The 24,349-nt window shown below is 47.8% G+C and overlaps 1 protein-coding gene across 1 annotated transcript; it reads right to left on the reverse strand.

The window, feature by feature from the left end:
* Positions 1–19,763: 19,763 nt before the first annotated feature.
* On the reverse strand, positions 19,764–20,349 carry LOC309355968 (uncharacterized protein). The gene is made up of 3 exons (XM_081887160.1): positions 20,247–20,349; positions 20,005–20,131; positions 19,764–19,894 (listed from the first exon to the last, which is right to left on the reverse strand). The coding sequence occupies exons 1-3, from the start codon at positions 20,339–20,341 to the stop codon at positions 19,814–19,816; spliced, it is 303 nt and encodes a 100-aa protein (XP_081743286.1). The 5' UTR covers positions 20,342–20,349; the 3' UTR covers positions 19,764–19,813.
* Between the last annotated feature and the right edge of the window lie 4,000 nt (positions 20,350–24,349).

Genomic DNA, 24,349 nt, shown 5'->3' on the forward strand with positions numbered 1-24,349 from the left:
GAAGCAGACTGGATTATTAGAAATATATTTTAGGTTACTAAACTGCAGCCCAGTTCCAAACTGGACCATTTCCTACCAACCCTGAAATGAGAAAGAAGAACTTTGTTTAATTGCTTATTCGTTAATTAGGATTCCAGGGGAAATGGTCCAGTTTGGAACTAAGCCCCAGTTCAGTAGCCTAGAAATGACAGCTCAATTATGCTGGGCTGAACTATAGATTGGGTCAGTATTATTCTTTCTTGTTACGTTCCAAGTTGTTGCTTGAAGTCTCTTCCTCTGTTTATTGTCATAAACGTATTTATGGGAAAGCCTTGCACAAACACTTGGGTATTAAACGGAGGCCCCTCTTTGTTCAGTATTTGGTGCTGGACACAGCAAGTGGTGGAACAAGATTCTTCCAGTGGATCTCAAGGAACACAAACACCACCAACACCAACAAAGAGGGCGCCTCTAATCATTCCACTTTTAGACTTGAAAGAAGTACAGTAACAAGTTTAAGGAGCAGGTGCAGATTCAGAGTCACTATGTGTTGAGAGTGCAAAGTTGGCGGCAGCAGGGAGCCCTCAAGACTGTCCGGTAAGGAACTCCAGGGGATCAGCAACCAGGGATGATAAGTTGACACCTTCGCCACAGACTGCAACCAAGGGTTCATTTCCTGTGTTCACCAAAGTGGGTGCTCATTATAGGTGTCCAGGGTGGGTCACCTCCACATACATTCCTTTTTTTAAAAAAAAAAATTATTGAAGATTTTTTATTACAATAGAAAGAAAGGAAAAAAGAAAAAAAGAAAAAAACAACATAACAGAGTACAAACAATGTTCCTTCTCTTCATTATTGGACTCCCTCGCGTCTCTCACTCCTACTTTCCAAATTTATAGAACCTTAACCAGCAAATTATCACCTTGTTTCCATTCTTATTGTAGACTTTTCCAATATTTTGTCCCTAACTTTGAATAAGTTTATCTAGATCTTAAATCTCTAATCTTACCATAATATTTATTCAAAATCTATTTTTCTCATAAAATTCACTCATTCTCGCAATCTTTTCACCAAATTTTATGGTGCCCGGTTGTTTTCAAATCTCTCATCCTTCTTAACTCTCGTACAATTTACAGTGCTTTTGTAAATAGTCCTTGAATTTCTTCCAGTCCTCTTCCACTGCTTCCTCTCCCAGGTCTCGAATTCTGCCAGTCATTTCTGCTAACTCCATGTAGTCCATCAGTTGCATCTGCCATTCTTCCAGTGTGGGCAAATCTTGAGTTTTCCAATATTTACCGACGAGTATCCTTGCTGCTGTTGTTGCATACATAAAAAATGTTCGATCATTCTTTAACACCCTCTGGCCAACAATCCCCAAAAGGAAGGCCTCTGGTTTCTTAGGGAAGGTATACTTAAATACTTTTTTCAGCTCATTATATATCATTTCCCAGAAGGCCTTAACCCTGGGGCAAGTCCACCAGAGGTGAAAGAACGTTCCTTCAGTTTCCTTACATTTCCAACACTTATTGTCTGACAAGTGGTATATTTTTGCTAGCTTGACTGGGGTCATGTACCACCTATATATCATTTTCATAGTATTTTCTTTTAAGGCATTACATGCCGTAAACTTCATACCGGTGGTCCATAACTTTTCCCAGTCAGCAAACATAATATTATAGCCAATGTCCTGTGCCCACTTTATCATAGCTGATTTAACCGTTTCATCCTGTGTATTCCACCTCAGCAACAAGTTATACATTCTTGAGAGTACCTTAGTCTTAGGTTCTAACAGTTCTGTTTCCAGTTTCGATTTTTCCACCTGGAATCCTAACTTTTTATCCAATTTAAAAACCTCTTTAATCTGAGCGTAATGTAGCCAGTCTCACACTTTGTCTTTTAGTTTTTCCAAACTCTGCAATCTCCAATTGTCTCCATCTCTCTCTAATATTTCCCAATATTTCGGCCATTTGACCTCCATATTGGGTCTTTTCACAGCTTTAGCTTCCATAGGTGATAACCACCTTGGGGTCTTATTTTCTAATAAGTCTTTATATTTTGTCCAGACATTAAACACTGCTTTCCTTACAATATGGTTCTTGAAATTCTTGTGAATCTTAACCTTGTCATACCACAGATATGCATGCCATCCAAAAGCATTATTAAATCCTTCCAAATCTAAGACATCGGTGTTTTCAAGAAGCAGCCAATCTTTCAGCCAGCAGAAAGCTGCTGATTCATAGTACAACTTTAAGTCTGGCAGGGCAAACCCCCCTCTTTCTTTAGCGTCAGTTAGTATTTTAAACTTAATTCTGGGCTTTTGCCCTGCCAGACAAATTTAGAAATGTCTTTTTGCCACCTCCCGAAACACTCCATTTTATCCACAATCTGTAAAGTTTGAAATAGCAACAGCATCTTTGGCAATACATTCATTTTTATAGCAGCAATTCGACCCAACAAGGAAAGTTTCAGTCTTGACCAACTTTCTAAATCTCTCTTAATTTCTATCCAACACTTTTCATAGTTGTCCTTAAATAAATTCAAATTTTTTGCTGTTATGTTCACCCCTAGGTATTTTACTTTTTAAACTGTCAAGTTTTTCCCCAATACCTTAGTTTTTTGTTTGTTTAATTTGAAACCCGCCACCCGACCAAAGTCTTGAATCAATTGTAGTGCCCTTTTCGTACTAGATTCTGGCTCCTGTAAAGTCAAAACTAGGTCATCTGCGAAAGCCTTAAGTTTGTACTGTTTCGCTCCGACCTGAATTCCTTCCACCAACCGGTTCCCTCTAATCATGTTCAGGAGCACCTCCAGGACCGTTGCAAACCTCCATTAATGGATGTATCAAATAGTCTTTCAGTACCTTATAATATTTGGAGGTAAGCCCATCTGGTCCTGGATACTTGCCCAATTGCATATTCTGAATGGCAACTTCAATCTCTAGTCGTGATATTTTACAATTCAGGATTGATCTATTTTCTTGAGACAATCTTGGTAGTCCATTTTTTATCAAAAATTGTTCTATCTCAGCCTCATTTTGCGGCCCTTGAGTGTATAATTGTTTAAAATATCTCTGGAAGCACTTCCTTATCTCCACAGGGTTCTGAACATTTCTTCCTTCAATCTCTAGGTTGGTGATCGTGTTTAATTTTTGTCTCTTTTTCAACTGCCATGCTAGCAGTTTTCCACATTTATTTGCCGAAGCGAATGATCTTTGTTTCATTAACTTAACTTTCCACTCCACCTCCTGATTTATCAATTTGGAGTATTGTGCTTGATAGAATTTAATTTCTTTCAAAATCTCTTTTGACTTCGGTTTCGATCTTAGCTTCTTCTCACATTCTTAAATTTTCTCCAAAATCTTATCTTTTTTCTCATTTTGTGCTCTTTTCTTTATGGTGTGCTGTTGTATCAGAAACCCCCTCATAACCGCTTTACTTGCATCCCAGACGGTTCTTTTTTCCACCGTAGTGTTCAAATTTATCTCAAAGTAGTTCTTCAAAAGGGGGACGCAGGTGGCGCTGTGGGTTAAAGCCTCAGCGCCTAGGACTTGCCGATCGAAAGGTCGGCGGTTCGAATCCCTGCGGCAGGGTGCGCTCCCGCTGCTCGGTCCCAGCGCCTGCCAACCTAGCAGTTCGAAAGCACCTCCGTGTGCAAGTAGATAAATAGGGACCGCTTACCAGCGGGAAGGTAAACAGCGTTTCCGTGTGCGGCTCTGGCTGGCCACGTGACCTGGAAGTGACTCCGGACAGCGCTCGCCCCTGGCCTCTTGAGTGAGATGGGCGCACAACCCCAGAGTCTGTCAAGACTGGCCCGTACGGGCAGGGATACCTTTACCTTTACCTTCTTTAGTCCTTCAAAGCTTTTTGGGCCTTTTTGATAATCTCCTGATCTCTAAATAAATTGTCATTCATCTTCCATCTGAAGGAGCCGGTAGGAATTAGTCTCATATCCATCTTTACGGCATTATGGTCGGAGCAGGTCTTTGGGCAGATTTCCACTTTTTTTGTCTTGGGTGCCAGACCTCTAGTTATCCATATTTGGTCGATTCTTGTCCATGTCAGTTGGGCTTCAGAAAAGAATGTTCCTTCTCTTCCCAGGGGGTTCTTTGTTCTCCAAATGTCAATCAAGTCCATATTGTCAAAAAATGTTTTAGGTAGTCTGCCATCTTTTGTCACATTTTGGCTATGTGACTTGTCCATGTTGGTTGATGGCACCCCATTCATATCTCCCATCAAAATGATGTTGTCATAGTTCAGATAGTCCAGCATTATCTCATGCAGCTTCTTATAAAATTCCGATTTCCCCTCATTTGGTGCATAAATTCCTAATATCAAAAACTTTTCTCCTTGGTTTTGTATCTCAATTGCCAGAATTCTTCCTTGCTCATCTTTAAATAAAAATTTCGGTGACAGGCTCTCTTTTGCATATATCACCACTCCTCTTTTCTTAACTCGGTCTGAAGAGATAAATTTTTGGCCTAATCTTTTGTTTATTAACACTTTTCTGTGGAGCCTAGTCACATGTGTTTCCTGCAAGCAAATAATGTCCAATTGTTCTTTTTTCAATACATGAAATATTCTTCTCCTTTTTTCCGGGGAGTTGGCGCCACTAATGTTCCAGCTCAGAAGTTGCAGAGACATCCTGGACAAATCTGTTATTCCTCTCCTGGTGGTGTCTTTTTATCCTGGTCTTCAGACCCCAAAGGTGTAGGTGTAGGTGTAGGCGCTGGTCCAGACCCTGAAGATCTTTCAATCCCTTTCTGAAGGTCCTCTCTGTAGACACTCAAAAATTTATCTTTGTCCTCGGCTGTTTTAATTTTAACCTTCTTCCCTCTGAATGTGAAAGATAATCCTTGGGGAAATTCCCACCTAAAAGCAATTGAGTTGCTCCCACCTACACATACATTCCTATCCACACCAAACCCAGTGGTTATTAGTGGCACCGTTTCCAGACAGCGGGTCTTAAGGTGAAGCGGGAAAAATGTCTATTGGAGTGCCTCAGGTGGACTTTCTGGGATTTATGGTGGACGCAGAAGGGGTCCACCCGACTGGGGACAAGGTACGGGCCATTTGTGATGCCCCAGCGCCCAAGAACAAGACTGAACTTCAGGCCTTCTTGGGACTATTGAACTTTTACCATTCCTTCCTTCCCCACAAGGCGGCGGTAGCGGAGCCCCTACACAGACTCCTGGACAAGCAGACCCCTTGGGTGTGGGGCCAGTGCCAGGAGGCCGCATTCCAGGCAATCAAGGACTTGCTTGTCTCAAACTCGGTCTTGGCACACTTCGACAAGAGGCTGCCAGTGGTGCTAGCATGCGACGCCTCACCCTATGGCATTGGTGCTGTCCTGGGACACCAACTCCCGGATGGAAGAGAGGTACCGGTGGCATACTTTTCCCAGACACTCAACGAAACCGAGCGGAACTACTCGCAAATCGACAAGGAGGGTCTGGCAATTGTGAAGGGAGTAAAAAAATTCCATGATTTCTTGTACGGGCGGCCCTTCGCCGTGGTGACTGACCACAAGCCGTTGTTTGGCTTGTTTGCCCCCGAAAAGCAGACCCCCCAAGTGCTGTCTCCTCGCGTCCTCAGGTGGTCAATTTTCCTTGCCAGCTACCAGTATCCTCTCCCCAAGGGACTCCCAGGAGACCTGGCTGGCAAGAAAGAAGGGGGGCGGGTCCTTGTGGGGATCAGGCAATAGAGGCCATCATGCAGGGACCTGGCCATGTATTCCTATCCAAACACAGGCGTACACTTTTGGTGCACGCTTAGGAGTGGCAAAGTGGGTGTAAGCCACATCTATGAGAAGGCAGAAATGTGAGTGGCAGCAGAATTCCCCGGTTCAGCTAACCCAAGAGCTAAAAGAAGAGGAGCGTGTGTGACCTTGCAGGCTATTTCTCCCCTTGTCCACGAAAGGCTGAGCATGGAAGCCAGGCAAGAAGACACCTGCAGAAGAGTCTCTTGGGAGGGCAGCTGTGGGGGTAATGGGGGGCTGGTGCTCTATGCAGGCTTGCCATACTGGGTGAGGGAAGGAGGAGGAGAAGGCGTGAGCACTTTGGGGCACCACAATTTTGCACGACACCCCCCCCAAGAAAACAGGATGTCCCAGACTGTTGAGGGGTATGTGCCAGCCACATACTGACCCTCTAGGTGAGTTTTGCAGACTACCAATTGGGAACCGCTGATCTACAGTATTCCAAGTGTTTTTGCACCACAGATTTGTAGAATGGCATTCTGGTAGCCACAGTCTTGTTTTGAAATGCATTTTCAAGTGACCCCCACCCAGCTAGGAATGGGCCTTTCTCACAGCTGCAGAACACAGGGTTGGCCTTTTCATCCAGCTCTCCACTACCATCTTAAGGTCTCAATCCAGGTTGGCCACTGCCAGTTCAGACCCATGAAAATATCATCATGGTGATGGCCACCTCAGAACCCAATTCCTAGGGACCGAGGTCCATTTGGGTTCCCCAATAAAGTATTTGAGGAGGCTGGACCTCCACGAGACCAGCATCAGAGACCTCGCCCCCCAAAACATACCCAGCCATGAGAATCAGTCTGCACTCTGTGTCCATTGAGGGTTTTCAGTTCTTGGGCAATTGGGAGAGTTCTTCCCCTTTGGAGTTTTTTCTTAATTTCCCTGTTGTTGTGCAAACCCCAGGGGTGTGGGGCCTCCCCCCAAGCCTTGTGGCCCCTCCCACGTCTGTGTAGGCAGCACTAGTTGGGCTCAGTAAGCAACTACCCTCTTGGCTGAAGAGGTAGAAAAAACAATCTGGGCAGCTTGGCAGGTCCTAAGCCCAGACCTGGAGGCTCTTGGTTGAAGGCCCCTTCCCTCAGGCCATGAAAGGTCGCATCATTGCAAGGAAATATGCAGCTCCTCCTAACTGATTGATACTCCAAGGACGAAATGAGAGTAGCAGCACTTCACCTCTGGCTATCGTTCCTTGTTCTCTTCAGCCATTTGGCCAAACCACAGTGTGTTTCTTTTCAGATGCAGGTTCTTCTGACACAGAGGGGACATGGGACTCCCTGGCAGACGTGGGAAGCGAGACCCTTCTGCAGGGGCAGGTGGGCAGGGTACTAGACTGCTCTGATATACAAGAGACATCCAGATCCTTACAGGGGAAGCTGACACGCTCAGAATTATGCAGCACAAAGGTTTTACTTTTGTCATGAACTTGCTAGGCAGTCTCAGGCAAGCCACTCTCCATTTCAGCTCCTTTCCCCCATGTTCAACATGAGCAAAATAATGTTCGCATTCCTGCATTGTGGGGGTTGGACTGGATGCTCTTATTCAGTTAGTTAGCCTCTTTTGTCCACCATTTTGTTTCCTTTGCAGTGGTTCTATGAGGTAGCAAGATGGCTGCCATTGCCACATCCTATTTCCATAATAATTAATTTTTGTACCTCTTCCAACTGACTGGGTTGTTCCAGCTACTCTGCGTGACTTACTAAAGAATTACTGGCTGGAGGTCATGACTGTTCAAGTGTTATAATAGTGTTTTGAATGTACAGTCGTACCTTGGTTTTCAAACAGCTTATTCCTTGAATATTTTGGCTCCCGAACGTTGCAAATCTGGAAGTGAATTTTCCGGTTTGCAAACTATTTTTGGAAGCCGAACGTCAGACAAGGCTTCCTGAAGCCAATCAGAGGCCGCGCTTTGGTTTCCAAACGTTTTGGAAGTCGAACGGATTCTGGAATGGATTCCATTCAACTTCCAAGATACGACTGTGTAGAGCCGGAGTGGTGAAGTTGGTGGTGTGTGGTTTGAAGACATTTGGAAAAATAGAGAAAATGCAGGAACAAAAATATAAGAATATCTCCGGACCATACTGAAAATGGGAAGCCCCATTCAATTAATCAATATGAAATGTTTAATTGGATTGTTTTTATTTTTTTATTTTGGATATGACATGGCAAGATTTGAGATGTTATTAATTGAGATGTTATTAATGAAAAATTAATAAAAAAATTATTTATTTATTTATTTATTTTTAAAGAGGCCAATGGGAATCCTTGTCTCCTCTCCTGATGAGCCTCCAGCCTGGGTCCTGGGCATTGCCGGCTCCAAGGAAGCCCTTCTCAAGAAGCAAAATGGTGTTTCCTGCCATCCTGGGCCCCTCCAGGCCTGCAGGCTCCCCTGCTATAGAGATATTCTCCCGTGGAAGGGGCATTCCCGGGAGGTGGTGGAGCCTGCTGATATTTTGGGAACTTGTTAGCACAAGTTGGATAAGGATATAATTAGTCAATATATCCCCTCCTGCGCCCCAGAACATTCCCACAAAGGGTTATGGGCCCAGTATTGCATATTTTTGCGTATTTTTGAAGGATTGCGTTGGATTGTTATTTTGAGTTGAGTAGTATTAACTTCCTGGTAAATACATGGTCCTTTGTTCCATTGTGCAGTGGGGATTAAGCAATCCCCCCTCCCTCAGAGTTCACAGTGACCCAAGGCAGTGAATAATTGTTTTGCATTTTGAGATTTTTGAGATTTTGATTTTAAAATTTTGAGAAATTTTTAAATTTTGAATAATTTTCAAATTTTGGATTTTAAGATGGCTAGAGCAGCTTTTGATAGTGATGCAAAGCTAGGAATGCATGTGCTGAATGAACACAATTTCATACACTGGAAGCAGCGTTTGATAGCATGTTTAGATTACAAGCACATTTTGCAAGCTTTAGAGCCTCAGCCTACAGGATCATCTGAGGAGGATTTAGCCAAGATAAGTGCTTGGAAACGCATGAACAGCGAAGCTAGACAAATAATTTTGAGTGGACTTCGTGACGAGCCGCTATCATTAATAAATAGTACAGATGATGCATCTCAAATCTTAAGAGATATTGAGCCCGTGTATGGAGAATCTACCATAAACTGCTTCCGAAACTTGGTGTGTAAATTAACCAGAGTGAGGATGAATTCAAAAGAGGAATTCACAGAGCACATCAACACGTTCACTGAGATTATTCAAAGAATTGATCTGACTCCCAAAGCTTTTGATGAAGATACAAAGATAGCATTTTTGTTATCATCACTTGGACCACACTTTAGCACATTTGTAAGTTTGATGGATCATAGACAAGGTCTAACTTTTAAAGACTTGATTGGTTATTTAAAAGAAGGATGCAGAGATAGAGCTGAATCTCCAGTGAGAAATGCTAGAAGCAAGGACAGTAGTTATGCATCTAGCCAATTTACAAAGTCAAAAGAGATGCCTAAGAAAGTGATTTGTTTCAATTGTAAAAAAGAAGGACACATTGCAAAGAACTGCAGAGCTCCTAAAGCAAAGAAACCCCACCCCTTTCAGCCAAAAGGGGAAAAGAAGGGGAAATGTGAATGCACATGGCTACTGCAAGAAAGGAATTTAACTGTCCAGAATCGTGAAAATAGACGTAATAAATGGATTTTGGATTCAGGTGCGTCCTCCCACCTTTGTCATAAAAAGGACTATTTTAATGAAATAAATGATGAAGAAGGATCTGAAATTGAGATTGCAGATGGCAACATTGTTAAAGCAAAAGGTGCAGGTTCCATGAGTCTGAAATGCAATATAAACAATGAATGCATTGAGAACACAATCTCTAGAGTTTTGTATGTCCCAGAGCTGAGCTGCAATTTAATCAGCGTGTCCACATTGGACAAGAAAGGTTTCCAGATCACATTTGGAAATGGAGAATGTAAAGTGACTAGAAATGGCAAAGTGTTTGCTCAAGCAAAGCTAATCAATGGTGTATATGAGCTTGATCTTTCAGAGAACCAGTCTGCAAAAGTGGCACATTCCAGCCAGAAGGATGAAGCAGATCTGGACCTATGGCACAGAAGGCTTGGACATAGGGATACCAACGTCATTCTGGATCTACAGAAAAGAGATCTTGTAAGAGGTTTGCAGGTAAAGCAGAGCAACAAAGCTCCAGCAAAGTGCATAAGCTGCATTACTGAGAAGGCTGTAAAACCTTCATTTCCACGTTGTGCAGAACAAAGAAGCAACAAAGTGCTTGACATAGTACACACTGACATATGTGGACCCATGAATGTTCCCTCACTGGGAAAGAATAGATATATTTTAATATTTCTGGATGACTTTTCAAGATTTTGTGTTGTATATTTCCTCAAAGAGAAAAGTGAGACAGTGGACAAGCTCCAGGAATACATTGCCATGGTCAAGAACAAATTCCAGAGAGCTCCAGCTGTGCTAATGAATGACAATAGAGGTGAGTACTGCTCAAATGAAATGCAGGCTCTCCTGGCCAAGGAAGGAATTGCACATGTAACCACAATTCCTTACACACCACAGCAGAATGCCATAGCTGAGAGAAAGTTTAGGTCCATTATGGACATGACAAGGGGCATGCTAAAGGATGCATGTTTGCCACAGAAGCTGTGGGCCAAAGGAGTGTACACGTCAGTCTATTTGCAGAATAGACTGCCAACTAAAGGTGCAGAGCGCACACCATTTGAACATTGGCATGGGAAAGCTCCCAATCTTTCGCACATACGTGTGTTTGGAAGTCCGTGTTACTTCCACGTGCCCAAGGAACACAGACACAAGCTTGACTCCAGGGCAAAACCAGGTATCCTTGTGGGATATGCCTCTGGAGGCAAAGGATACAGAATTATGGACTTACAAACTGGTAAGACAAATGCATACCATGCAGTTTATTTTGATGAATATGGAAAAGTAAACACTAAGAACACTGTTGTGGACTCTTCCGATGAGTCAGAAAGCACTCAAGAGTTTGTATATTTCCCTTTTGAGACCCCAGAAAGTAATAATCTGCCTTCGAGTGTTACAGCGCCCCCTACAGGCAACGCACCAGAGACGAAGATGAGGACACAGATGGGGACATGCCTGCATTGGAGGAGGATGAGGAAGCTGATGCAGTCGCAGAACCAGAGGTCAGGTGCTCGTCCAGAACCAACAGAGGTGTCCCACCATTACGGTTGTCCTACTTTTCAGGGTCGGCGTTTCCACAGGAACCTTCCACTTGGGAAGAGATACAGGAGATGCCAGCTGCAGAAGCCAGTCTCTGGAGGAAGGCCGCGCAGGAGGAGATGGATGCACTGCATCAGAACAAGACCTGGACACTCACTGAGCTGCCTCCCGGTAAGAAGGCCATTGGCAGAAAATGGGTTTTCAAGGTTAAGAAGGGGTCAGAAGGAGAAGTGCAGCGCTACAAGGCTAGACTTGTAGCACAGGGATTTTCACAGCATTTTGGTGAAGACTATGATGAGGTTTTTGCACCAACCGTGAGGTACAGCAGCGTAAGAATGCTTTTAAGCATTGCAGCCTCCAAGAAAATGAGAGTGAAACACATAGACATTGCTACCGCTTTTCTACATGGGCAGATTTCAGAGGAAATTTACATGAAACAGCCCAAGGGTTTTGTGAAACCACATGAGGCACATTTAGGGTGCAAACTCCAGAAAGGACTTTATGGACTTAAACAGGCTGCTAGAGCCTGGAACCAGAAGTTGCATAAAATGCTGACGCAACTTGGGTACAAGCAAGGCGACGCTGACAAGTGCTTGTACAGTAAGTCAAATAATGGACAATTCTCATATATCTTAGCTTTTGTTGATGACCTGATTATTGCCACAGCAAGTGAGAAAGACTATACACAGATAGTAAAACACCTTAGCAAAGAGGAGCTAGGAGATGTCCAGTACTACCTCGGGATCCAGGTGGAAAGAGAAGAGGACGGCTCATTTCTTCTCAGCCAAAGACAGAAGATCCATGAGCTGATTGAGCACATGCAGATGCAAGACGTACATCCAGTTGCTACACCGATGGCTACTGACTTCCTGAAGAATCAGCAGGATTCGAAGCAGTTGCCAGACAACAATGACTACAGGTCGGCGATTGGTAAACTTTTGTATTTAGTTACCACATGTAGATCTGACTTAGCTAATGCTGTGGGGATTCTTAGCAGAAAAGTGAATTCTCCCACTGAACATGATTGGGCAGGTGTAAAGAGGGTGGTGCGATATTTGAAGGGTACCATGAATTGTAAATTAAGGTTACCAGCCGTCAGAGACCCTAAGTTGGTTGGGTATACTGATGCGGATTGGGCTGGGGATAATGCTGATTATAAATCAACAAGTGGTCACGTTTTCATGTTTGGGGATGGACCTGTTTCATGGGGCAGTTATAAACAGAGCTGTGTAGCATTATCTTCCACAGAATCAGAATACGTTGCAGCAACAGAAGCCTGCAGAGAGATCGCCTGGCTTGATCAACTCATAAAGGACTTTGGGTTGGTGAGAAAAGGGCCTGTCAGCTTGCTAGAGGACAATCAAAGTTGCCTGAAGCTGACACAGAGTGAGAAGTTCCTGGCCAGAACAAAACAGATTGGGGTTAAATACCACTACATACGCCAGATGATCCAGGATGGACTTGTGGAGCTATCCTACTGCAGCACCCAAGAGATGACTGCTGACATCCTGACGAAACCCCTACCAAGAGAGAGTTTCCAGAATCTGCGTTTTAAGCTGGGACTCTGGGTGGTTGAATAAAGTTGTTTATGTTTTGTGTATGTTGTATTGCCTGAGAAGGGGTATGTGGGATGTAAACACAGGAGCAGTCAATGACAACATTCCTAGAGTGTACATGTTAGAACATGGGGAGGGATGTCTGTCTAGCAAGCAGGTAAACTTCCTGGGGACGGACTTCCTCCGCATGTGACCAGAGGTGGGTGTGGCCTCACCTGTGCAGGTAAATGATAAAAGCACAGGGCAGGCAGCCATCTCTCTCTCTGCCATCTCTCTCTGCCATCTTCCTTCCATGAGGAAACATCTAAGGATGCTCTCTTGGCTCCCAGCCAAGAGAGGAGATAAGGACTATCTTGCTACAAGATAGATTCTAAATGTATTTTACCTTTTTAAGCTGTGTGCCTTCTGGGATCATATTGTGAACAGAACGTGAGTAAACTCTTTTATACTTTTAAAAAGACTGTGTGGTGTCTTGTGTTTTAAGAGGGAACAAAGGGGAAATTACCAGAGTAATTATTATAGAGGTTCTAGCGAACCTGTGCAGACATTACCGTTGCGAACTAAAAGGGGAATGTTTATAAACTCTGCTGATATTTTGGGAACTTGTTAGCACAAGTTGGATAAGGATATAATTAGTCAATATATCCTCTCCTGCACCCCTGAACATTCCCACACAAGAGACATCCAGATCCTTACAGGGGAAGCTGACACCCTCAGAATTATGCAGCACAAAGGTTTTACTCTTGTCATGAACTTGCTAGGCAGTCTCAGGCAAGACACTCTCCATTTCAGCTCCTTTCCCCCATGTTCAACATGAGCAAAATAATGTTCGCATTCCTGCATTGTGGGGGTTGGACTGGATGCTCTTATTCAGTTAGTTAGCCTCTTTTGTCCACCATTTTGTCTCCTTTGCAGTGGTTCTCTGAGGTAGCAAGATGGCTGCCATTGCCACATCCTATTTCCATAATAATTAGTCTTTGTACCTCTTCCAACTGACTGGGTTGTTCCAGCTACTCTGCGTGACTTACTAAAGAATTATTGGGCGGAGGCCATGACTGTTCAAGGAACACAAATACAGGTATAACACTATCTCCGGACCAGCCAGAAAATGGGAAGCCCCATTCAATTAATCAATATGAAATGTTTAATTGGATTGTTTTTATTTTTTTATTTTGGATATGACATGGCAAGATTTCATATGTTCTTAATTGAGATGTTATTAATGAAAAATTAATTAAAATTTATTTATTTATTTATTTATTTTAAAAGAAGCCAATGAGAATCCTTGTCTCCTCTCCTGATGAGCCTCCAGCCTGGGTCCTGGGCATTGCCGGCTCCAAGGAAGCCCTTCTCAAGAAGCAAAATGGTGTTTCCTGCCATCCTGGGCCCCTCCAGGCCTGCAGGCTCCCCTGCTATAGAGATATTCCCCCGTGGAAGGGACACTCCCGGGAGGTAGTGGACTCTCCTTCCTTGGAAGGTTTTAAGCAGAGGATGGATGGCCGCCTCCCAGGGACGATTTGATTCCGGGGATTGGACTAGATGACTCTGAGTGTCCTTCCCAACTCCATTATTTCCCCGCACCCCCCACCCCGTTCAGCCTAAATAGACTCCAGGAGAGCAGTGAGAGCTCAAAGCAGGTTTATTGGGGGGGTGGGGGGGTGGGGAGGGACGTTGTCGAGGCTGCCATGTCCAGGCGGCACTTCTGCGCAGGGCGCCGGCTGCTTCTTTCGCCTAGCGTTATATGGAGTGCAGCCCATTGGCGATGCACGCAGCCGAGCAGAAGATGCCCATTTCCAGCTGGATGTCTGGGCTCGGCACCTGCAGGAGGGGAGAAGGTGGGGAGCGTTAGAGAGGACAGAGAGACGCGGAGGGGCGAAGGAGGGACCCACGTCTGGAGCCCCCGCCCGACGGGGAGGGAGACAGACTCACCCTGGAGTTGACAGGGTCCGCGAGCAGGTTCTGGGCGGGCAGGGCGCTCAGGTTGCTGCGGTCACCCTCGCCGTCATCTATGACGAGGCGGCAGCCTAACTGGCAGAGGACTCCTTTAGTCGGGTCCTCCGCTAAGGGGCGGGTGCTACGGGAGGAGGGGGAGAAGAAGGTCAGCTTGCGGGAAAGGAGAGTAAAGAGGAGAAGGGTTGGGCCATGGCCTCGCCATCGAGAGAGGGTCCCTGCCCGACGGGGCGGGCTTACCTGGACACAGTCCGGGCGCCGATGTCTGCGGAACGGGACGGGATCTCGGCCCATTTCCAGCCTAACTGGTAGAGGACTCCTTTACTCAGGTCCTCCGCTAAGGGGCGGGTGCTACGGGAGGAGAGGGAGAAGAATGTCAGCTTGCGGGAAAGGAGAGTAAAGAGGAGAAGGGCCGGGCCATGGCCTCGCCATCGAGAGAGGGTCCCTGCCCGACGGGGCGGGCTTACCTGGACACAGCCCGGGCGCCGATGTCTGCGGAACGGGACGGGATCTCGGCCCAAACGGGCTGCACGTGGCTCTGGTTGACTCCGCTCAGCGCCATCCTGCCAGCTCAACCTCTTGGTGCCGTGGGAGCAGGGGCAGCCCTTTTATCACCGCCCGCCCTGTCTCCCGGGTGGCATCTCCCTCGGCCTCTGCCAGCGCGTCCCTGCCTCCCACGGCCTCGGCAAGGATCCGGGACGGGGCGCACGAGCCCTGGGAAGTGAACATCCGCCTCGCAATTGCCGCTGCCTGCTGCCAGACGGACACCGTCGAGCATCTTCGCTGGACGCTCCCTGGGCGATGATGACTCACTAGTCCTGACACCCACACCCCCGCGAGGTCGGCCAGTCAGTCTTCTTCCCCCATTGCTGTGCACGGCGGAGGGGCACGAGGGGAGAGGGACGGATGGCGCCTCCCAGAAAGCCGTGCGCGGAGGTTCTCTCTCTGGTCCTCGCCTACTGGGGGGGGGGGTGGAAGCTGCGACCCAAATCGAATGAAATGGGTCGCTCCTTTGCCCGCCAGGCCAGTCGCCGGCAGGACTGCAGATGCGGGAGAGAGGAAGGATCAGTCCCTCCAGCTGAATGGGGGCATTTGGCCCTCGGCGTCCTCTCCCCAAGGGACTCCCAGGAAACCTGGCTGGCAAGAAAGAAGGGGGGCGGGTCCTTGTGGGGATCAGGACCGGCGAAGCAGCAGGAAAGCAGAGACAGTTCTCCCCATTCCAAGCCACCCAAATGGGGAACATATTGAGGGTGGGGCTGAGAATCTAGTTCAGTTTACTTACAAATACGCAGGACTGAGGAGCTCATGCAAGGCCTAAGAGGTTTATGGAAATAAACAAAGGAGCAGATTTCACGCAACAACTTGGAACGTGAAAAGAAAGAACAAGACTTACCCGATCTATAGTCCAGCCCAGTCTAATTGGTGAGGTTAAATATATGTGGGAAGCAGACTGGATTATTAGACATATATTTTAGGTTACTAAACTGCAGCCAAGTTCCAAACTGGACCATTTCCTACCAGCCCTGAAATGAGAAAGAAGAATTTTGTTTAATTGCTTATTCGTTAATTAGGATTCCAGGGGAAATGGTCCAGTTTGGAACTAAGCCCCAGTTCAGTAGCCTAGAAATGACAGCTCAATTATGCTGGGCTGAACTATAGATTGGGTCAGTATTATTCTTTCTTGTTACGTTCCAAGTTGTTGCTTGAAGTCTCTTCCTCTGTTTATTGTCATAAACCTATTTATGGGAAAGCCTTGCACAAACACTTGGGTATTAAACGGAGGCCCCTCTTTGTTCAGTATTTGGTGCTGGACACAGCAAGTGGTGGAACAAGATTCTTCCAGTGGATCTCAAGGAACACAAACACCACCAACACCAACAAAGAGGGCGCCTCTAATCATTCCAGTTTTAGACTTGAAAGAAGTACAGTAACAAGTTTAAGGAGCAGGTGCAGATTCAGAGTCACTATGTGTTGAGAGGGCAAAGTTGGAGGCAGCAGGGAGCCCTCAAGACTGTCCTGGAAGGAACTCCAGGGGATCAGCAAGCAGGGATGATAAGCTGACACCTTCGTCACAGACTGCAACCAATGGTTCATTTCCTGTGTTCACCACAGTGGGTGTTCATTATAGGTGTCCAGGGTGGATCACCTACACATACATTCCTATCCACACCAAACCCAGTGCTTATTAGAGGCAATAGAGGCCATCATGCAGGGACCTGGCCATGTATTCCTATCCAAACACAGACATACACTTTTGGTGCACGCTTAGGAGTGGCAAAGTGGGTGTAAGCCACATCTATGAGAAGGCAGAAATGTGAGTGGCAGCAGAATTCCCCGGTTCAGCTAACCCAAGAGCTAAAAGAAGAGGAGCGTGTGTGACCTTGCAGGCTATTTCTCCCCTTGTCCACGAAAGGCTGAGCATGGAAGCCAGGCAAGAAGACACCTGCAGAAGAGTCTCTTGGGAGGGCAGCTGTGGGGGTAATGTGGGGCTGGTGCTCTATGCAGGCTTGCCATACTGGGGGAGGGAAGGAGGAGGAGAAGGCGTGAGCACTTTGGGGCATCCCAATTTTGCATGACCCCCCCCCCAAGAAAACAGGATGTCCCAGACTGTTGAGGGGTATGTGCCAGCCACATACTGACCCTCTAGGTGAGTTTTGCAGACTACCAATTGGAAACCGCTGATCCACAGTATTCCAAGTGTTTTTGCACCACAGAATTGTAGAATGGCATTCTGGTAGCCACAGTCTTGTTTTGAAATGCATTTTCAAGTGACCCCCACCCAGCATGGAATGGGCCTTTTTCACAGCTGCAGAACACAGGGTTGGCCTTTTCATCCAGCTCTCCACTACCATCTTAAGGTCTCAATCCAGGTTGGCCACTGCCAGTTCAGACCCATGAAAATATATGTCTGGAGGTAAGATACTATGTATTTTTTTTGCATCACAGAATCATAGAGTTGGAATGGAACCCGAGGCTCATCGAACCCAACCCCCAGCAATGAAGGAATCTCAGCTGAAATATCCCAGACATTTGGCCATCCAACCTCTGCTTTAAAATCTCCAAGGAAGGCTAGTCCACCACCTTCAGAGGGAGTCTGTTCCACCGTCAAAGAGCTCTTGCTCTCAGAAAGTTATTCCAAGTGTCCACAGCGCCCCCCCCCCCAAGACAGCATTGCGGACGGCCTCAGCAACCTGAGCGCCCTGCTGGAGGAGGAGATGACCTTCTGTGGGAGTCTCTCTCCCTCCCCATAGGGGGGCTCTGGAGGGGGCGTCCCTCCTTTCCTCCTTTGCACCCGCTCAATCCTCCCAGCCTAAAGTTCCCCACCTCTGCTTCTCCTGCAGCTGCTGGGTAATATCCTCATGGTGATGGCCACCTCAGAACCCAATTCCTAGGGACCGAGGTCCATTTGGGGTCCCCAATAAAGTATTTGAGGAGGCTGGACCTCCACGAGACCAGCATCAGAGACCTCGCCCCCCAAAACATACCCAGCAATGACAATCAGTCTGCACTCTGTGTCCATTGAGGGTTCTCAGTTCTTGGGCAATTGGGAGAGTTCTTGCCCTTTGGGGTTTTTTCTTAATTTCCCTGTTGTTGTGCAAACCCCAGGGGTGTGGAGCCTCCCCCAAGCCTTGTGGCCCCTCCCACGTCTGTGTAGGCAGCGCTAGTTGAGCTCAGTAAGCAACTACCCTCTTGGCTGAAGAGGTAGAAAAAACAATCTGGGCAGCTTGGGAGGTCCTAAGCCCAGACCAGGAGGCTCTTGGTTGAAGGCCCCTTCCCTCAGGCCATGAAAAGGCGCATCATTGCAAGGAAATATGCAGCTCCTCCTAACTGACTGATACTCCAAGGACGAAATGAGAGTAGCAGCACTTCACCTCTGGCGACTGAACAACCTCTGCTATCGTTCCTTGTTCTCCTCCGCCATTTGGCCAAACCACAGTGTGTTTCTTTTCTGATGCAGGTTCTTATGACACAGAGGGGACATGGGACTCCCTGGCAGACGTGGGAAGCGAGATCCTTCTGCAGGGGCAGGTGGGCAGGGTACTAGACTGCTCTGATATACAAGAGACATCCAGATCCCTACAGGGGAAGCTGACACCCTCAGAATTATGCAGCACAAAGGTTTTACTCTTGTCATGAACTTGCTAGGCAGTCTCAGGCAAGCCACTCTCCATTTCAGCTCCTTTCCCCCATGTTCAACATGAGCAAAATAATGTTCGCATTCCTGCATTGTGGGGGTTGGACTGGATGCTTTTATTCAGTTAGTTAGCCTCTTTTGTCCACCATTTTGTCTCCATTGCAGTGGTTCTCTGAGGTAGCAAGATGGCTGCCATTGCCACATCCAATTTCCATAATAATTAATTTTTGTACCTCTTCCAACTGACTGGGTTGTTCCAGCTACTTTGGGTGACTTACTAAAGAATTATTGGGTGGAGGCCATAACTGTTGAAGTGTTATAATCGTGTTTTGAATGTACAGTCGTACCTTGGTTTTCAAACAGCTTATTCCTTGAACGTTTTGGCTCCCAAACGTTGCAAATCTGGAAGTGAATTTTCCGGTTTGCAGACTATTTTTGGAAGCCGAACGTCAGACGGGGCTTCCTGAAGCCAATCGGAAGCTGTGCTTTGGTTTCCAAACATTTTGGAAGTCGAACGGATTCTGGAATGGATTCCATTCGACTTCCAAGATACGACTGTGTAGAGCCGGTGTGGTGAAGTTGGTGGTGTGTGGTTTGAAGACATTTGGAAATAATAGAGAAAATGCAGGAACAAAAATATAAGACGATCTCTGGACCAGCCAGAAAATGGGAAGCCCCATTCAATTAATCAATATGAAATGTTTAATTGGATTTTTTCTTTTTTGGATATGACGTGGCAAGATTTCATATGTTATTAATGAAAAATTAATAAAAAAATATTTTTTAATTTATTTTAAAAGAGGCCAATGAGAATCCTTGTCTCCTCTCCTGAAGGGCCTCCAGCCTGGGTCCTGGGCATTGCCGGCTCCAAGGAAGCCCTTCTCAAGAAGCAAAATGGTGTTTCCTGCCATCCTGGGCCCCTCCAGGCCTGCAGGCTCCCCTGCTATGGAGATATTCTCCCGTGGAAGGGACACTCCCGGGAGGTGGTGGACTCTCCTTCCTTGGAATGGCCTTCCAGGATGGATAGCCGTCTGCCAGGGACGATTTGATTCCGGGGATTGAACTCGATGACTCTGAGTGTCCTTCCCAACTCCATTATTTCCCCGCACCCCCCACCCCGTTCAGCCTAAATGGACTCCGGGAGAGCAGTGAAAGCTAAAAGCAGGTTTATTGGGGTGGTGGGGGGGTGGGGAGGGACGTGGTCGAGGCTGCCACGTCCAGGCGGCACTTCTGCAGAGGGCGCCGGCTGCTTCTTTCGCCTAGCGTTATATGGAGAACCCCCCGTCGCCGAAGCGCGCAGCCGAGCAGAAGATGCCCATTTCCAGCTGGATGTCTGGGCTCGGCACCTGCAGGAGGGGCGAAGGCGGGGAGCGTTAGAGAGGACAGAGAGGCGCGAAGGGCGAAGGAGGGACCCACGTCTGGAGCCCCCGCCCGACGGGGAGGGAGAGAGACTCACCCTGGAGTTGACGGGGTCCGCGAGCAGGTTCTGGGCGGGCAGGGCGCTCGGGTTGTCGAGGGCGCTGCCGAATAAGTTCAGGTTGATCCAGATTATCCTGGAGATCTGCTCTCTCAAGGAGAGGGCTCTACCGGAGGAGAGGGAGAAGAAGGTCAGCTTCCGGGAAACGAGAGTAAAGAGGAGAAGGGCCGGCCATGGCCTCGCCATCGGGAGAGGGTCCCTGCGCGACGGGGCGGGCTTACCTGGGCACAGCCTGGGCGCCGATGTCTGCGGAACGGGACGGGATCTCGGCCCAAACGGGCTGCACGTGGCTCTGGTTTACTCCGCTCAGCGCCATCCTGCCAGCTCAACTTCTTCGGTGCCGTCGGAGCAGGGGCAGCCCTTTTATCACCGCCCTGTCTCCCGGGTGGCGTCTCCCTGGGCCTCTGCCAGCGCGTCCTTGCCTCCCTCGGCCTCTGCCATCGCGTCCTTGCGTCCCACGGCCTCGGCAAGGATCCGGAACGGGGCGCACGAGCAGTGGCGTAGCGTGGGGGGTGCAGGGGGGGCCGGCCGCACCGGGCGCAACATCTGGGGGTTAGGGTTAGGGGGTGCAAATCCACGGGTTAGGGGGTGGAAATTACTTGCCTTGCCCCGCGTGCTGACAACCCACGCTACGCCACTACGCACGAGCCCTGGCAAGCGAGCCTGCTCCTCGCAATTCCCGCTGCTGCTGCCAGACGGATACCGTCGAGTATCTTCTCTGGACGCTCCCTGGGCTATGATGACTCGCTAGTCCACACACACACACACCCCCGCGAGGTCATTTGGCCCTCGGCGTCCTCTCCCCAAGGGACTCCCAGGAAACCTGGCTGGCAAGAAAGAAGGGGGGCGGGTCCTTGTGGGGATCAGGACCTGCGAAGCCCCAGGAAAGCAGAGACAGTTCTCCCCATTCCAAGCCACCCAAATGGGTGGGGCTGAGAATCTAGTTCAGTTTACTTACAAATACACAGGACTGAGGAGCTCATGCAAGGCCTAAGAGGTTTATGGAAATAAACAAAGGAGCAGATTTCAAGCAACAACTTGGAACATAAAGAGAAAGAACAAGACTTACCCGATCTATAGTCTAGCCCAGTCTAATTGGTGAGGTTAAATATATGTGGGAAGCAGACTGGATTATTAGAAATATATTTTAGGTTACTAAACTGCAGCCCAGTTCCAAACTGGACCATTTCCTACCAACCCTGAAATGAGAAAGAAGAATTTTGTTTAATTGCTTATTCGTTAATTAGGATTCCAGGAGAAATGGTCCAGTTTGGAACTAATGGTCCAGTTCAGTAGCCTAGAAATGACAGCTCAATTATGCTGGGCTGAACTATAGATTGGGTCAGTATTATTCTTTCTTGTTACGTTCCAAGTTGTTGCTTGAAGTCTCTTCCTCTGTTTATTGTCATAAACCTATTTATGGGAAAGCCTTGCACAAACACTTGGGTATTAATCAGATGCCCCTCTTTGTTCAGTATTTGGTGCTGGACACAGCAAGTGGTGGAACAAGATTCTTCCAGTGGATCTCAAGGAACACAAACACCACCAACACCAACAAAGAGGGCGCCTCTAATCATTCCAGTTTTAGACTTGAAAGAAGTACAGTAACAAGTTTAAGGAGCAGGTGCAGATTCAGAGTCACTATGTGTTGAGAGTGCAAAGTTGGAGGCAGCAGGGAGCCCTCAAGACTGTCCTGGAAGGAACTCCAGGGGATCAGCAAGCAGGGATGATAAGTTGACAACTTCGCCACAGACTGCAACCAATGGTTCATTTCCTGTGTTCACCAAAGTGGGTGCTCATTATAGGTGTCCAGGGTGGGTCACCTACACATACATTCCTATCCACACCAAACCCAGTGCTTATTAGAGGCAATAGAGGCCATCATGCAGGGACCTGGCCATGTATTCCTATCCAAACACAGACATACACTTTTGGTGCACGCTTAGGAGTGGCAAAGTGGGTGTAAGCCACATCTATGAGAAGGCAGAAATGTGAGTGGCAGCAGAATTCCCCGGTTCAGCTAACCCAAGAGCTAAAAGAAGAGGAGCGTGTGTGACCTTGCAGGCTATTTCTCCCCTTGTCCACGAAAGGCTGAGCATGGAAGCCAGGCAAGAAGACACCTGCAGAAGAGTCTCTTGGGAGGGCAGCTGTGGGGGTAATGTGGGGCTGGTGCTCTATGCAGGCTTGCCATACTGGGGGAGGGAAGGAGGAGGAGAAGGCGTGAGCACTTTGGGGCATCCCAATTTTGCATGACCCCCCCCAAGAAAGCAGGATGTCCCAGACTGTTGAGGGGTATGTGCCAGCCACATACTGACCCTCTAGGTGAGTTTTGCAGACTACCAATTGGAAACCGCTGGTCCACAGTATTCCAAGTGTTTTTGCACCACAGATTTAAGAATGGCATTCTGGTAGCCACAGTCTTGTTTTGAAATGCATTTTCAAGTGACCCCCACCCAGCATGGAATGGGCCTTTTTCACAGCTGCAGAACACAGGGTTGGCCTTTTCATCCAGCTCTCCACTACCATCTTAAGGTCTCAATCCAGGTTGGCCACTGCCAGTTCAGACCCATGAATATATCATCATGGTGATGGCCACCTCAGAACCCAATTCCTAGGGACCGAGGTCCATTTGGGTTCCCCAATAAAGTACTGTATTTGAGGAGGCTGGACCTCCACGAGACCAGCATCAGAGACCTCGCCCCCCAAAACATACCCAGCAATGACAATCAGTCTGCACTCTGTGTCCATTGAGGGTTCTCAGTTCTTGGGCAATTGGGAGAGTTCTTGCCCTTTGGGGTTTTTTCTTAATTTCCCTGTTGTTGTGCAAACCCCAGGGGTGTGGGGCCTCCCCCAAGCCTTGTGGCCCCTCCCACGTCTGTAATTGGTGAGGTCAAATATATGTGGGAAGCAGACTGGATTATTAGAAATATATTTTAGGTTACTAAACTGCAGCCCAGTTCCAAACTGGACCATTTCCTACCAACCCTGAAATGAGAAAGAAGAATTTTGTTTACTTGCTTATTCGTTAATTAGGATTCCAGGAGAAATGGTCCAGTTTGGAACTAAGCCCCAGTTCAGTAGCCTAGAAATGACAGCTCAATTATGCTGGGCTGAACTATAGATTGGGTCAGTATTATTCTTTCTTGTTACGTTCCACAGTGTGTTTCTTTTCTGATGCAGGTTCTTCTGACCCAGAGGGGACATGGGACTCCCTGGCAGACGTGGGAAGCGAGACCCTTCTGCAGGGGCAGGTGGGCAGGGTACTAGACTGCTCTGATACACAAGAGACATCCAGATCCTTACAGGGGAAGCTGAAACCCTCAGAATTATGCAGCACAAAGGTTTTACTTTTGTCATGAACTTGCTAGGCAGTCTCAGGCAAGCCACTCTCCATTTCAGCTCCTTTCCCCCATGTTCAACCTGAGCAAAATAATGTTCGCATTCCTGCATTGTGGGGGTTGGACTGGATGCTCTTATTCAGTTAGTTAGCGAAGGGGCGAAGGAGGGACCCACGTCTGGAGCCCCCGCCCGACGGGGAGGGAGTCAGACTCACCCTGGAGTTGAAGGGGTCCGCGAGCAGGTTCTGGGCGGGCAGGGCGCTCAGGTTGCTGCGGTCGCCCTCGCCGTCATCTATGACGAGGCGGCAGCCTAACTGGCAGAGGACATTACTCAGGTACTCCTTTAAGGGGCCGGTGCTACGGGAGGAGGGGGAGAAGAAGGTCAGCTTGCGGGAAAAGAGAGTAAAGAGAGTAAAGAGGAGAAGGGCCGGGCCATGGCCTCGCCATAGGGAGAATGTCTCTGCCTGACGGGGCGGGCTTACCTGGGCACAGCCTGGTCGCCGTTGTCTGCGGAACGGGACGGGATCTCGGCCCAAACGAGTTGCACGTGGCTCTGGTTGACTCCGCTCACCGCCATCCTGCCAGCTCAACCTCTTGGTGCCGTCGGAGCAGGGGCAGCCCTTTTATCACCGTCCACCCCAGCCTCCCCGCCCCCGCTAGTGGCGTCTCTCTCGGTCTCTTCCTTCCGTCGGCACTGCTCCCCCTCCCGCGTCCCAGCCTCCCATTGCCTTGGCTGTGATTCGGGACGGGGCGCACGTGCACTGCAAGGGAGTAGCTTCCCTTCCATTCCTGATACCTCCCGGGGTTACCTGGGCACAGTATAGACCTCTTGAGTTACTGCCATCTTCAGAGTACCGCCAAGCCCACTCAAGCCCACAATTCCCATTCATGATTCTAGTCCAGTGTCTTCCAAACTTGGGTCTCCAGCTGTTTTTGGACTACAGTTCCCATCACCCCAACTATTGGTCCTGCTTGCTAGGGATTAT

Source organism: Podarcis melisellensis, assembly GCF_964234715.1.
Source record: "Podarcis melisellensis genome assembly, chromosome: 13".
Classification (NCBI taxonomy): Eukaryota; Metazoa; Chordata; class Lepidosauria; order Squamata; family Lacertidae; genus Podarcis; species Podarcis melisellensis.